Raw genomic sequence first — 13687 nt, 5'->3', positions numbered from 1 at the left:
TTGCTTTCAAGTTTCATTCTACCTTCCTAACGTCAGGAAATACCTATAATTTTCTCCCTTATCTATTAGGCTAACTACCCTGTTCTTTGTATGGTTTAGTCAAAAACAAAGAAAGAAACAAAAAACAGCCGTAATGGATTTATTACCTCAATATCCTCCCATCACTCATAAATACATTATTTACTAAGTTGCTTCGGTATCAAAGTTATGCTGTTCAGATCAGAACTTCTCACATCTTCTTTCCCTCCCTTTTAAAACATAAACACTAGGCTTGCCCTTCCAGCCCCTCAGCCTTTCCACCTACCAACACATAGGCATGCAGTACATTTACCTCAAATGTTCCACGTTTTTACAGCTGGCCAGAACCTCCAAACAGCCAGCGTCCATGAGGCATCCTGCAAAATCCAAATGAGTCAAATCCTGGCCCGAGTTTATGACGAAAACCAGAGCCGACATGTCAAGAGGTGTCAGTCTGAAGTTTTTAAACTCGTACTTGAAATTCAGTAGGCTCCCAATGTGCTGGGCTAATTTGAGGTCTTGAGTTTCAAACGTGCAATGGCAGAGCTCAATGACTTTGGGCCCTGTCAGATGAGTGGCTGCCAGTTTCTTGAGAGACTGCAGGATTGCATCTTGCTTATCCTGCACCCAAGCTTCATTTTGTTCAGCTAGCAACATGAGAAACGTCCTACACTCTTTGGATGACAGGCCTGAGAGGAAGATGTGAAAACTCTCTATGAACTCGGTCTTTGCTTCGTTCTTTAAAGTCCACTTTGACTTCAAAGAGAATTTCTTCTTCAGGTAGCTCTTGTCCACCCTCTTGTTTATCATGAGACACAGTGCGGCAAAAAACTCCTGCAAGCTCAAGTGCACAAAAGCATAACCAGCCTCTGGGTGAGTGCCACTCGTCTTCACCTCAAAGACAGTCAGCAGACCATGCAAGGAAGCAAATTCTTTCACGTGTTCTGGAATATCACTGACATAAAATACAAGCTTCTTATCCTCCAGGCCTTTCAGTGCAAGATCACAGAGACCCAAAATGGCCTTCTTGTTACAGTTCAGCTGAGTTTCCTCATCAACTGCATACTCTCCCTGCTGTTTGTTTATGAAGATGAGAAGCATTTTTATATAAAACTGTGTCATAGTCTGAGGAAGCTCTACACTCATCTGATGTTTAAGAAGCAAATACTCCAAACAGATGCAGACAACATAACACAGAGCAGGGATCAGACACATGCTGAGGAGCTTAGTGTTGTTCTTCAGGTGAGCAATGGCTTGTTCTTTGAATGAATGATGATGAAAATAGTGGCTGACATATTCTTCAACCTTCTTGTGATCAAATCCCCAAACTTCTGCTAGCACATCTACCGTGTTTAATAAGAAGTCTGGTAGTCTCTTAGGTCGGCTGGTAACCAACACTGTGCAACCTGGAAGGAGCTTCCCATGACAAAGGTCTGCAAAGAGCTCAGATATGGACATATGAGAGGGAAGTGTCGGGCCTCCCTTAGAAGTGGATGACATGTCCATGCTACCTGTGAACTCATCCAGCCCATCAAAGATGATCAGTGTATGCTGGGCATTTTCCAAGAGGTGCTGGAACACTACATCGGGGCTCTCTTCTGGCTGAAGAAACAAGTCAAACAAAAGCTCCTTCAGAGTCAATTTTCTTTTTAATAAATTCAGCTGACGAAACTCAAAAAGGAATGTGAAGAGAAACTGGTGTAAGGCACCTTCTGCCCATTTCTGACAAATCCTGTGCATTAGCATGGTCTTGCCTGTACCTGGTTTACCAAACAAAAAGATCAACTTAGTTGTACCCGATCGGACCACACTACCAAACAGATCTGACACTCTCATGGCTGTATCCACACATTCTTCTGGTTCAGGGGCACTGGGCAGATCCTCTCTGGGTTTATCTGTTCTCTCTTTTAATCGGGAGGCTTTGCTCTGTCGAATAACAAGATTGACAAAGGCTTGGTTGAAAGCCAGTGGCTGCATTTGTTCCTGTGCTGCTGCTCCTGCTGCTCTCCTGCTTCCGTATCTCTGACGGACTGTATCAATGAGAAGATGCCGATAATTTTCAGCTGAATCTGAGAGAGAAGACAGAGTGAGTTGAGGGTGAAAAAGTTAGTTAGTTCTGAGCTGTGACAGATCAAAAATATTGCCACTTACAGAGAAACACCACTCTGATCAGAGGCTGCTCCACAGAGCTAGAGGTAGAGATGACAAATTTTGAAAGCATAAAAATAACACGTAGTTTTGCCTATTTTTGCACAGGGGCTGATGAAGGGGGGAGAAAATTCAGGAATAAGATGAAATAGCTTCATATAAACAGTCTTATTTATCTCTCTAAGATGAGAATTAGTTATTGATATTTATGCATATAATTCCCTGTTCACCAGCCCTCTGTTTGCCCATGCTGGCCTTGTGCCATACTTGCTCAACTTTCTGCATGTCTGAACAGACACTTCCTGTGCTTTGAGGTTGTGTTTTTATGATTCTGTAACAGGATCTCTCTTCATTCCCCTGCCTCTCTACTGAGACCTACTTCCAAGGCCACTTCATTTCCAACATACATGTGCTTAAATGATGCTGCAAAAGCACATCAGCACCTCCAGCCAGGCAGTCAAGCAATAACGAACCAGCAGTCCCCATTCAGCACAAGCAACCAGCTGTGCTTGTATGCACACACAAACATGTGCTGCTGTTCTCCTAAGTAGCAGCTTTTTCTCCCTCTACTTGAGATAAGCCTGGTACTGGGCTTCCCTCATGTCCAGTGTGAGAATGAGAGGGATGCTCGTAGCTGAGCACCAGCTGAGGTCCCCTGGGCTGCAGGTGCAAGGATAACACCAGATAGTTAGAGCAGCCTCTATACTCTCGGAACCTGTGGGTCCCTACAAGCACCAAGGAAGCTGGGAAAGTCGCCCTGAGGAGCCACCCATGCTACACGAGAAGGCTCAGAACTTGTGTGTGTTAAACAGAACCACATGTAGTGTACTGACCAAGCATGTACGAGGCAGGATGTTCACTGACAATATCCTGCCAACATGGACAAACTTTATGAACAGACAATATTGCATTCTGCTTGGACAGGCCGGCTGCCAGGACCCACGTGTGGCTTCAAAGGCTAGCTAGCTGGTAGCAGTGGGAATCTGTGACAACAATGGTATCAGCATCTCTTTGTTAGAAGGGGCAGTGGTGATAATTAAGGGTGTTCAGCACCTTCTGAAAGACAGACTTTCACTGCTGAGTTTTTTGGACAGATAAGATCTGTTGCTTTCCTGTGAGCACCTTCTCATTGAGAATTTCCTACAAGAAAGCTTTTGGTCAAAAACAGGCTATGAGGGCTGACCAGGACATTTACAACAAAGGTTCCTGCTATCAGCTGCTAGCTTTGCCATGCTCCTGGTGTTCCCCTACCAGACACCTGGACCTGGGGTGTGAAAGGCTAACAGCAGAGGTAGAAAAGGGTGAAAAGGGGCAGATGATGAAGGAAAGGATGGAAGGATGATGGAAGGAAAGGATGTAGACACCAGATTATACAGCCCCGAGGCCTGCTCAGACCACCCAGCCTTTCCTGAAATTACTCTGACTTGATCTTGTCATCACTCATCCATACAGTTAATTCTCTATTTTAGCGTGAGCTGAAACCATACACATTTTTAACATGCTAGACAAACCGTAGAATTTAAATTGTATTTAAATTAAACTATGTCTCCTGATTTGGATTAAAAATAATAATAAAGATCCCTTCAGGTAGATTTATTTAGATTAAATCAGGTAGATTAGATCAGGTAGATTTATTTAGATTAAATCAGGTAGATTTAATACATCTCTGAAATGGACATGGATGTTTCTTGTTATTCTTATTTCTAGGTCCCACTGTCCATACATCTTATAGCCTGTTGCATTGAGTTTATGCAGCCACTAAACAAAAGTTTCCCTCAATGCAGGAAGTTGATTTTTTGAGTGCTTTTGCAAAGAAGTTAAACAGGTTCTTCCCTGGAGGGAACCACACCATTGTTCTACTTCTGGAATATCTACATACCCAGGCGTTTCTGTTTAGCATCCTTATCACTGATAGAGCTGCTGCTACGTCGGCGGCAAGCAAACCCTAAAACATGAAGAGTCAGAAACATGTCAAAACAGCACTTCCAATGTCAACTTATTTATAACTGGGCAAGACACTCCAGCAAAGCATTCAGGAAGATGAAAAAAAAAAAAAAAGAAAAATCAGAGAGAAAAAACTATTTGCAAATTCAGGCTGAGTTTACAAAACAGTTTTTGCAATTGTTGAAGTAAATGCAGACATGCATCGAGCTATAGAAAATCAGCTTGGGCTGGTCCTCAAGAGGCTAAACCATCCCCTTGTCCAAGCCTGAATACTCTACAGCTCTCAGGGGTGATGTAGGGGTCTGGGCTGGTTTATTGACCTTCAGTAATGAAGCCCCCGAGCTCTCTAGGCAATTCATTCCAACACTTCAGTTTACATAGGCTTTCCCAGTGGATAACATCAATCTTGCCTACCACAGTGTGATTTACTACTTTCGTATTCATCCTACCTGAGTGTTTTTGCAGAGAACTTAAGCAAGGCCTTGCTCCTCCATAAGGAACACATGATTATATACAAAGATTCAACATTTATCTGACACTGGAATGTTGACTGCACTTCACAGAGCAGTTAATAACTAAATCTTGTCGTTCTCAGTTAACAACAGCTGGGACATCAGAAATAAGGAGATGCAGTGGTACAAGCTGCTTGGGGAAACTTGACTTTGAAGTTCAACAGGAAACTGTGCATTTTTAAAGGCATATTTTGCAAGATGTGTTAGGTTTAGTAAATGATGTTTAGATCAGTTCCCATTTGCTGAGATGTGTAAGTGCTAAACCACACCAGAACCTTAGCTAAGAAGTATCATAACAACCTGTCAAAAAGCATCCTAGGAAGTGACCCTATTGGCACCACAGCTGCTGGAATGAAACAAAAAAAGAAAAAGAAGAAAAAAAGAGGTGCATTCAATTCTGCGTTCAAGGTAGGACACAGAAGTAGATAAAACATTAAGGTCTGCAGACAGCCTAATTAAAGATTTACACCATGAGCACTGGAAAGTTACACAGGGCATGGAGGAAGTGATTCTGAGCATATGGGAGAAGCCTGGCAGATTTGAGACAGAGATCATAGAATCATTGTTGTTGGAAAAGACCTTCAAGATCATCTGGTCTAACCATCACCCTACTACCAATGTCACCCACTAATCCATGACCCTAAGCACCAGGTCCAACCTTCCCTTAAACACTCTTAGGAATGGTGCACTGTACCAGCAGGGAGCACTGGGAGAAGGAGCTGTCATGAAAAGCTGCCTGGCATTTCCCAAGGCTGACCACACCAACCTCACTGGCGAGTCTTTCCGTAGGCCGGGAGATGCATCTGCTTTGAATGCAGGAATGCACAGAAACAGCTCTGTTATCCCAAGGGAACAGTTACTTCTGGAGAACTCACAGCCCACAGATTTCCTGGGCTGTTTCTTAATTCTCTCATTGTTTATGTTGCTCTCTCAGATGCAGAGGATGTGCAGAGCTGAGAGAGGCATAAATCCTACTTTTCTTAATTAGTCCCAATACCTTTCAGCACTATTTTCAGATTTCTATTCCTCCAGCAACTGCTGAGATCAACAGCCTATAAAAAGCAGAGGCAATAGCATCTCTCTGACCATATGAATGGTTGGAATTGCAAAGGGTAGGTTGGGAGATAAGGATTAAAATGAGTAATGCCAGCAGAGCTGGACAAGCCAGGAAGCGATCGCTGCTCAGGAAGTGCAGTGCTAAAAGTCCACCTCTGTCTGGCCAGGAGCAGGAAATGCAAGATGTGAAGTTATAAGGTACTGAGAACATTGGCAAACCTCAGCAAGAAACACAGCCAGCTCTGCAAGAAGCTCCTGCTGCTGTGAGTGTGAGTGCCCAAATTCACACAGCAGGAACAGGAGCGCTCCCTGCAAAACCAAGAGCATCTTTTCCTTCAAATTGCCTATTTTTCACCAGTGGGCAATCCAGCATCAAACCCACTCCCTGACACCAATGTTAAGCACCTCTAGAGGACCCAAGGCTTGCACTTTGCTCTCTGCACTGCCAGGGTGATGGCTCAGTGGCTTCTCTGCACTGCAGCCTGCAGAATACAAGGCTTCATTTCCTGCTGCTTTGTTTTCTGCCAACACGCTTTTCAGAACACAGCAAACTGATGGCAGTTTTCTGTGTAAATGTGAATTGGTGGATGACCTGGATTCTTTTTGCTGCAGTCTCCTCCATTTACCGCTTGGAAAGCTGGATGTTAGAATGACATCCGTTCTGTCTCTCTTCTGTGAGATTCTTCACTTGGCGACGGCCTGGGCTGAAAAACTGGTGACTGAGATGGCAACTCAGAATTTAGCAGCCTCCAGCTCTTCCAGTAGCTGTTAAATGAAGAACCAGGGACAACTCTCCATAGTGGCCCATACCTTCAGCATCTTCACATTGCACCAAAGGCTTTTGTCTGATATTCAGTGATTGATGTCACCGCAAAGCACTAGGGGAAGAGGAGGGATCTTGAAAACAAATCCCTCATGTCATTATCTGCAGAGTTAGAAGGTCAAGTACTAAGGCTAAGAGTTAGAAATACTAAGTTCACCCCTGAAACAAGCCCTAGAACTACTACTACCTATTCTTTTAAGCTTGGATACTCACACTCCTAGAATGGTTTCTGGTGGATCAACTCTAGATAGTCTGTCTGATCTTTCTTTAAAAGCCAAACCAACTTCCTCCACCTACCACTGAGCCAACCACAGTACAGGAGCAAAAAGTAGGGGTTTTGCAAGGTGAGAGGGAGATTCCCTCAGCTAGAGAAACTGAGTGGGTTCCTTAGCAGAGTCAGGGCTAAAAAGGCTTTTCTGAAACGCAGGGAAAAAAATGAAACAGGGGAGGTTCATTTGAAAAGCAACAAAACAAGAAAAATCAAACCTGAAGTTGCAGTGGTTTCCCCACACCTTGCCAGTGCTGTAGTTTGTTGCAGCCTTACCTTTTGGCACAGAAGACCAGGCACTCACATCTATGCGTGCTTCTTGTTTCTGGCTCAAGTTACCTAAAGGAGTTGAATTGGAAATTAAACAGTTATTGTCAGCATCCTGCTTTTGAAATCTGGGGTGCTGCTGACCAGATGAAATCAAACAGCAAGCAGCTTGCAACAAATCGAGTGGCTTATAACAAGACTCAGTATAAAGGCTGGTGCAACACAGCCAGGTTTCAGGCTCCCCATCTGATCTCCTCACAGTTTGCCCCAAAATACAGTTAACCTTTGTTTTCAATGGAGGTGTGAAACAACTCTTCTGTATGATACATGCAAATGTGGAGTGTGAGCATCTTTGGCTGATCTAAACCCACACTGCAGCCAAAAATGGAAGCCCTTCTCATCCCTGGTCCTGCAAAGGAGGCGTTTCTGTGATGAAACCCTCAGCGAAGTGAGTTGGCAACCTAGCCAAGGACCCCTTTCTGCCTCACTGCACAGCAGCACACAGATGTGTATTGCAAGAGGGAGGTTCAAGCTGCCAGGAACCTCCACTCAGCATCTGCAGCCCCACAGAACACAGTGACAAAACTTCAGAGGGAGATCTTGCTCAAACTAAGCAGGAGTCTGCATACCACCAGTTCAGACAAAATCACGTCTTGAAGCATGGCTCCCCAAAAATCAGATGGGAAGCCTTTGTACACGAGCTCCTTTCACTGTCATTTCCAGCATTTCCCAACTGGGAATGCAGGCCAATACTCTGGTATTTCGGTTCAACAAGTCCAAGAGCAAGGCGCTGCACCTGGGTGGGGGCAATCCCAGACTGGAGGACAGGCTGGGAGAAGAACTCATTGAGAGCAGCCCCGCAGAGAAGGGCTTGGGGGTTCTGGTGGACAAAAAGCTCGATGTGAGGCAGCAGTGCACACATGCGGCCCAGAAGGCCAATTGCGTCCTGGGCTGCATCAACAGGAGTGGGCAGCAGGGGAGGGAGGTGAGTGTCCCCCTCTGCTCTGCCCTTGTGAGGCCCCACCTGGAGTCCTGCGTCCAGGTCTGGAGCCCCCAGCACAAGAAGGATGTGGGGCTGTTAGAGCGGGTGCAGAGGAGGGCCACAAAGATGATCAGGGGGCTGGAGCAGCTCTCCTACGAAGAAGGGCTGAGGGAGCTGGGGCTATTCAGCCTGGAGAAGGCCCTGGGGAAACCTCATTGTGGCTTTTCAATACTAAAAGGGGGGCTTATAAAGAAGATGGAGAGCAACTTTTTGCTTGGACAGGTAATGATTGGACAAGGGAGAATGGTTTTAAACTAAGAGAGGGGAGGTTTAGATTAGATGTTAGGAGGAAATTCTTCACTCAGAGGGTGGTGAGGCACTGGCACAGGTTGCCCAGAGAAGCTGTGGATGCCCCATCCCTGGGGATGTTCAAGGCCAGGTTAGACAAGGCCCTGAGCAACCTGATCTAGTGGGTGGCATCCCTGCCTGTGGCAGGGGGGTTGGAACTGGGTGGTCTTTAAAGGTCCCTTCCAACCCAAGCTGTTCCATGATTCTGATTTCTATCTCTAGCATCAGCACAAAGCAACAAAGAACAAGGCTGCAAATGGGCGCACACACCATGCCAAAGATGTGCACAAGATCCTTTCAACACTTCAATAAGCCGACTCACATCAGGATGGTTGTTATTGAAAGAGTGACCACAGCCAGCCTCTTCAACTGGCTACCAGCACCCAGCAGGATGAGGACACGCAAGAGTGAATACATGAAGTGAACCGCATTCTCTAGGACTTCTCTTTTGCTCTAATGCCCCTTTCGCAAAAAGCCCAATCCACTGCTGGCATGCTGCAGTGGGCAGAGGGGCATTCAAAGCAAGGTGCTGGTGGTGGGGGGTAAGCAACTCACTCATTTCCAGGTTAGGCTGAGAAAGCGCCCACCAACACCATCAAGGTGTAGCAGTGGTGAAAAAGCACATCTGAAAATGTGAACTACTGTTGTTTGCTCACAATAAATATTCTTTGAATGACAGATCTTATTCCAGAGATTAGGGTGTAAAACAGACAGGGCAAACCAGAAGGAAAGATAGTTTTTCACCAAGTGGCTTGGGCTTGCTTGTAGCTGCCTGGGCAGCACAGAGTGGACTGTCACCGCTCACTGATGAAGCACTGAGTGCATAAGCAAGGGCACTGGCAGTATCACTGCCAAGCCTCGTCTGGTGGCTTCAGGGGGCCAAGGTACTGTTTCTGTCTGAAGACAGTCAAAGAAAGCTGGCCTGAGCACTATTACCTTCTCCTGCAGAACTTATAAGCAGTATCTCCAGCTCCAGGGGGAGGTCGCACTCCATGCAGAGGTGCTGTGCAAACTGTTTCCAGGTGGCAGGGCCAGCTTTCTCCAGCAGGCCAAGGAGCTTTGAGACTTTTTCTCTGTGGTCGGTGATGCCATCCAAGCCCCTCAGTGTGGCCCCTGGGAGGAAGTGCTGGGAGGTCGTGAGCAGCCAGTCTTGATGGTGACTGAGGAACTCCACCAGCTGGGGACGGATGCTTGCTATGGCTGCTTCCAGACTGAGATCATCATTCTGAAGTAGGGGCTAGGGGGATGAAACCAGAAAGGGTAGTGATGGGCATGGGAACAAGAGATGCTCACCCACACAGTCCTGCCGTTATTCAGCCAGCATGGCCCCTGCTGACTCTGTCTACCCCCTTGGTCCTTACCCTGATGGTGTCATGTGGCAAATCCTAGCCCAGACATGAGGTGGTGCAAGGCCTGCAGTGTTTGCCTGCACAATGCGGTACTGCAAGGGTCAGGGGCAAATAACAAGAGTCAGTCTCTCTGGAGGCAGCCAGGGAGAAGCTCTGTTGATACCTGCATTGATGCAATGATCTGACTCTAAGAGCCAGGTATCTCCCAGCACAAAGGGCTCAGGAAGTCATTCTTGCTACTCATTTTGTGGGGATAAACAACATTTCTGCTGTGGTGACGATGTGACCAACCTCTTCCACTTCCTTCCAACAGCAAAGCCACGCATAAACATTCTCCTACCTGCATTGCTGTGTGGTCAGCCTCCTTCCAGTTGTCCTATGTGCAGTCCAGCAGCATATTCAAATACAAAGGTGGTTTCTGCTTCATACCATGCCAAAGGAGTGATCTGCTAGTGGCAGGGTTTCAGCACACAGCATCACCCCACTGCATGGCATGTGCCTATACACAGTAGCCTGACTTGGTGGGGATGCCTAGGAGAAATAACAACAGGGCAGTTTGTAGGTATGAAAAGGCACAGGCAATCACACAGGTCACTAATCTAGAAAGTCTGTCTTTGATCCTGAGATCAGCTATGGAGCTTTCCATCTCTGGGTTGCAGCCTCAACCCAAACCCACAGTGACCACAACGTCGGAACATTTGAGGATCTACTACTGGTATGACGAAAACACAGGACTCAGTTTTGTGCAAGATGCAAGTGAAGAAGACAAGCTTTACAGGAACATTTCAAGGGAATCACAGCTTTCTTGGTGTCACTGCCTGACTGGAGCTGGTCATCTCTGTCAACCTGCTGCTGTCAGCCCCTCCACAGAAGGCGATGCAGAGCAGCAACAGCTTGCTCAAGTCAGGCAGTCACACCAGAAAGCTTGTGAAAAGCTGATTTCCTGAGGCTACACAGCTCTCTCAAGAGCTGTTCAGGTGCAGGGGGCTGAAACCATCTCCTGTGCCATCCCCAGGCCTCTCAGCAGAGCCAGCAAAGGGAGCTGTTTCTCCCTGCACTGGGGATGGCACTGGCTGAAGTCCATCCACTGCAAGTGCAGGGAAAGGAACGCGGAAAGAGATTACCATCTGCATGCCTCCAAACACCCTGGCACAGGCTAAGGCACCTTCACGACCATGCCACTGCACTATGCCCAGCAACCTGCTGCCGGGAAAGCTGCCTACACTGATGTCTAAAGCCAGCTCCAGCTGCAACTACCATCACCATCTTTGCCGAATGGCTGAGAAACAGAAGCCCTGCTGACTCCCTGGCTATCTGGAGAGGATAGTCCCTCCAGGTCCGAGACTGCTGCATGCTAATATGTTTGGTGTGCAAAAAATACCCCCAGTTGCTGGAACGCCCTCTGGGTCGGGGCAAATGAGACATTGGCCCATGCCCAGTCTTGCACCATCACACTGATGGATGTCCGTTGTGCAAGAAGCCCCACATCTCCCACGAGCCCCAGGGAGTCTGCATTTGCAACTGTTCTGTTTCCGGGCTGAGGGCACGGTGGCAAAGGAGGGTGACAGCAAAACAAAGAAAGCGAGTCAAAGAGCTCCAGCTTCTAGCCACTGACATGGCTTAGCATCAGACTTTGGCTACCTATAGCCCTAAGATGAGCATCCTCCTTCTGCCTTCTACTCTGCACATGTAAAAATCTGGGTTTGAGAGAAGGCCCCGAAACCAAGCAGCAGTGTGTCCCAGGAGGTCTGAGTTTAAGTGGGTATGCAGAGGAGTGGGGACGGGACAGTGGCCAACCTAGTTCAGCACAAAGGCAAAGAGCTGGTAACGCTATTGAGTAGAAGCATTTTGTTGGGTTTTTCCTCATTTTTATTTTCCTCATCAATCCAACACGGTGCATGCGATGCCACTCCCTGGTGTCGCTTCTTGAGCAACCACCTTCCCAACCCAAGAGCAAGCAGCCACCTCACCACCACCAGGTGGGAGCCATTCTGGGGAGCCCACCTTAGGAGTTCAGCCCTCCACTCTGATCATGCTGGTGTCTTCGTTAAATGTAAGCCACAGGCTTTCAGGCTGTTTATTTTTGCCTTCTTCTTGACCCAGCCAAGGAGGAAAGTGGGAGATTTCTGTGCAGCAGAGCAGGAAACTCAAAGAGAAGTGGAAGACAGAAAGGCACTCTACTCTGGTGGAAGAGTCTCCTCTCTTTCCATCAGGGAGAACTGAATTCATCGGGGAGTTATACTGGTGCCAGAGCGACCTCACAGCAGAGCCCTGCCGCTCCCTTGGGACGTGGCACGGGGAGAACATCACCTCCCAGCTCGCTGCTGGGCATGGCGTGCACCCAGGAGCAAAGAGCAGGGCTCCAGGCTGGCGCACGCGAGATCGAACTGCTCAAGCCATTTGTCCCGCTCAAGTTTAAGAGAGTGGGAAAGATCTAGCTGGTCTCTTCCATTCCTGTGCTCCGAAAGCCAAGCAGACACTTGGTAAGAGCAAAGCCAATGATACTGTATGCTCTTTTACTAATCTCTGACTCTTCAAGTCACAACTGTGACACTGGTTGGCTATTGTGCATATCCTCGTAAAGTGAGATAATGCAGTATCACTGAAAAAAAAGGCTATCTGGGTTCCCATTCCAGATCATGCTTTCGAGATGCGTTACATAAAACGTGAGGAGGCTCTGGGATCCATCAAAATGGGGGCAAACATACCAATTTGTAAAAATACTCTAATGCCTGCCATTCATATTCTAATGAAAACAAGAACAAAAAAATCCTGATGAAATAGCAAGAAACTTGAGCTTAGCTAGAATCAGCGTTCTCCCTGGACTTTTTCCGTGATGCAAAAAATGGAAAAACTGTGAATCTTGCTAGGAATGACTCTGCAAGTTTTCACTCAAAATGTTTTACTACGAAACTTATTTTACACTATCAACTATACAAAGAACACTATTCCTATCACTTAAAACATACAAAGAAAACCATGTTCCAACTGGAAAGCTTAAAAAGACAAAATATAAATGTTTCAAATTTAAATTGCCATTTGAAACTTGAAACAAGCTGCAAAACGACAGGACTTCCTGCACAGCAAACTTTAAATCCAGTAGCCTGATCAGTTAACACTAGTGACTGTCATTTTACGCATTCTCTGGCCACAAACTAGAAATGTGTAGACAGCAATGCCCTGACTTTATTCCCAATACGATAGAAAAACCTATCTGCTTAATAACACCACATTAAAAAATTAAAATAAAAAAATCAGACCTTAACACCAATGACAACCGTTAAGTCATTCAGGCAAAGAACAGACTCACATGACTTAACGACAGACTCGTATTGAAGGACGAAACAACCCTGAAAAGTCAGATGAACGCAAATACTATACCCCACAGCTCTACTACTATCACCAGACCACCAGAAATGATGGGCAGCAAGCTACAGTAAAATGCCTCTCAGCTCGATAGGAAGTACAAAACTATCCTCCCAAGAGCCAGAAAACAATGCATCAGCAGAAACCCCACTAAAACACAATGCAAAAATACCCCCCCAACACGCACCTTGGCATTCACACCATTCCCAGATACGAAAAATAAAACTGAAATGTGAAGCTCCCTGTTGCAAATCTACTAACTTCTTGCGTGCTCTGAGTAGCATGTGCTACTTACTAAAAGCCCAGAAATGGAGCAGCAGCAGCACTGAAAATCAAGGGGGAATCAAAAAACAAGGGAGCTGGGGGACAATGTCCACTGCCTTGAATTCACTACTCTCACAACGCACAATGCCTTTCAGTGTCTTTTGGGACTTGGTGAGTAAAAGACAGCGTACAAAATGAAAGTAAAAAGAGCCAGGAATTCCCCAACCCCACCTCTTCTCAACTGTGATTAAAAAAAAACAAGCAGATGATGCAAAATACCCAACAAAAACAACCAAGGATTATTATCCTATTCTAAAATCTATAGCTGGATGATAATTTAGG

General features: G+C 46.3%; 1 protein-coding gene across 5 annotated transcripts in view; it reads right to left on the bottom strand.

Moving 5' to 3' along the window:
* Positions 1 to 13687, bottom strand: part of NLRC5 (NLR family CARD domain containing 5) — a 54819-nt gene that overhangs the window by 39535 nt on the left and 1597 nt on the right. For 2 of the 5 annotated variants that reach the window (XM_035543347.2, XM_050713159.1), the window contains exons 2-6: positions 10056 to 10246; positions 9303 to 9603; positions 7046 to 7108; positions 4046 to 4111; positions 332 to 2087 (exon numbers count right to left, since the gene is read on the bottom strand). In XM_035543347.2, coding sequence (XP_035399240.1) covers positions 332 to 2087; positions 4046 to 4111; positions 7046 to 7108; positions 9303 to 9603; positions 10056 to 10061 — 2192 coding nt within the window. In that variant the 5' untranslated portion in view covers positions 10062 to 10246. The remainder of the gene's footprint in view (positions 1 to 331; positions 2088 to 4045; positions 4112 to 7045; positions 7109 to 9302; positions 9604 to 10055; positions 10247 to 13687) is intronic. The other 3 variants (XM_050713160.1, XM_050713161.1, XM_050713162.1) reach the window with 2 other exon arrangements.

This window comes from Cygnus atratus, chromosome 12 (assembly GCF_013377495.2).
Source record: "Cygnus atratus isolate AKBS03 ecotype Queensland, Australia chromosome 12, CAtr_DNAZoo_HiC_assembly, whole genome shotgun sequence".
Lineage (NCBI taxonomy): Eukaryota > Metazoa > Chordata > Aves > Anseriformes > Anatidae > Cygnus > Cygnus atratus.
This window is presented reverse-complemented; position numbering and strand designations above follow the sequence as displayed.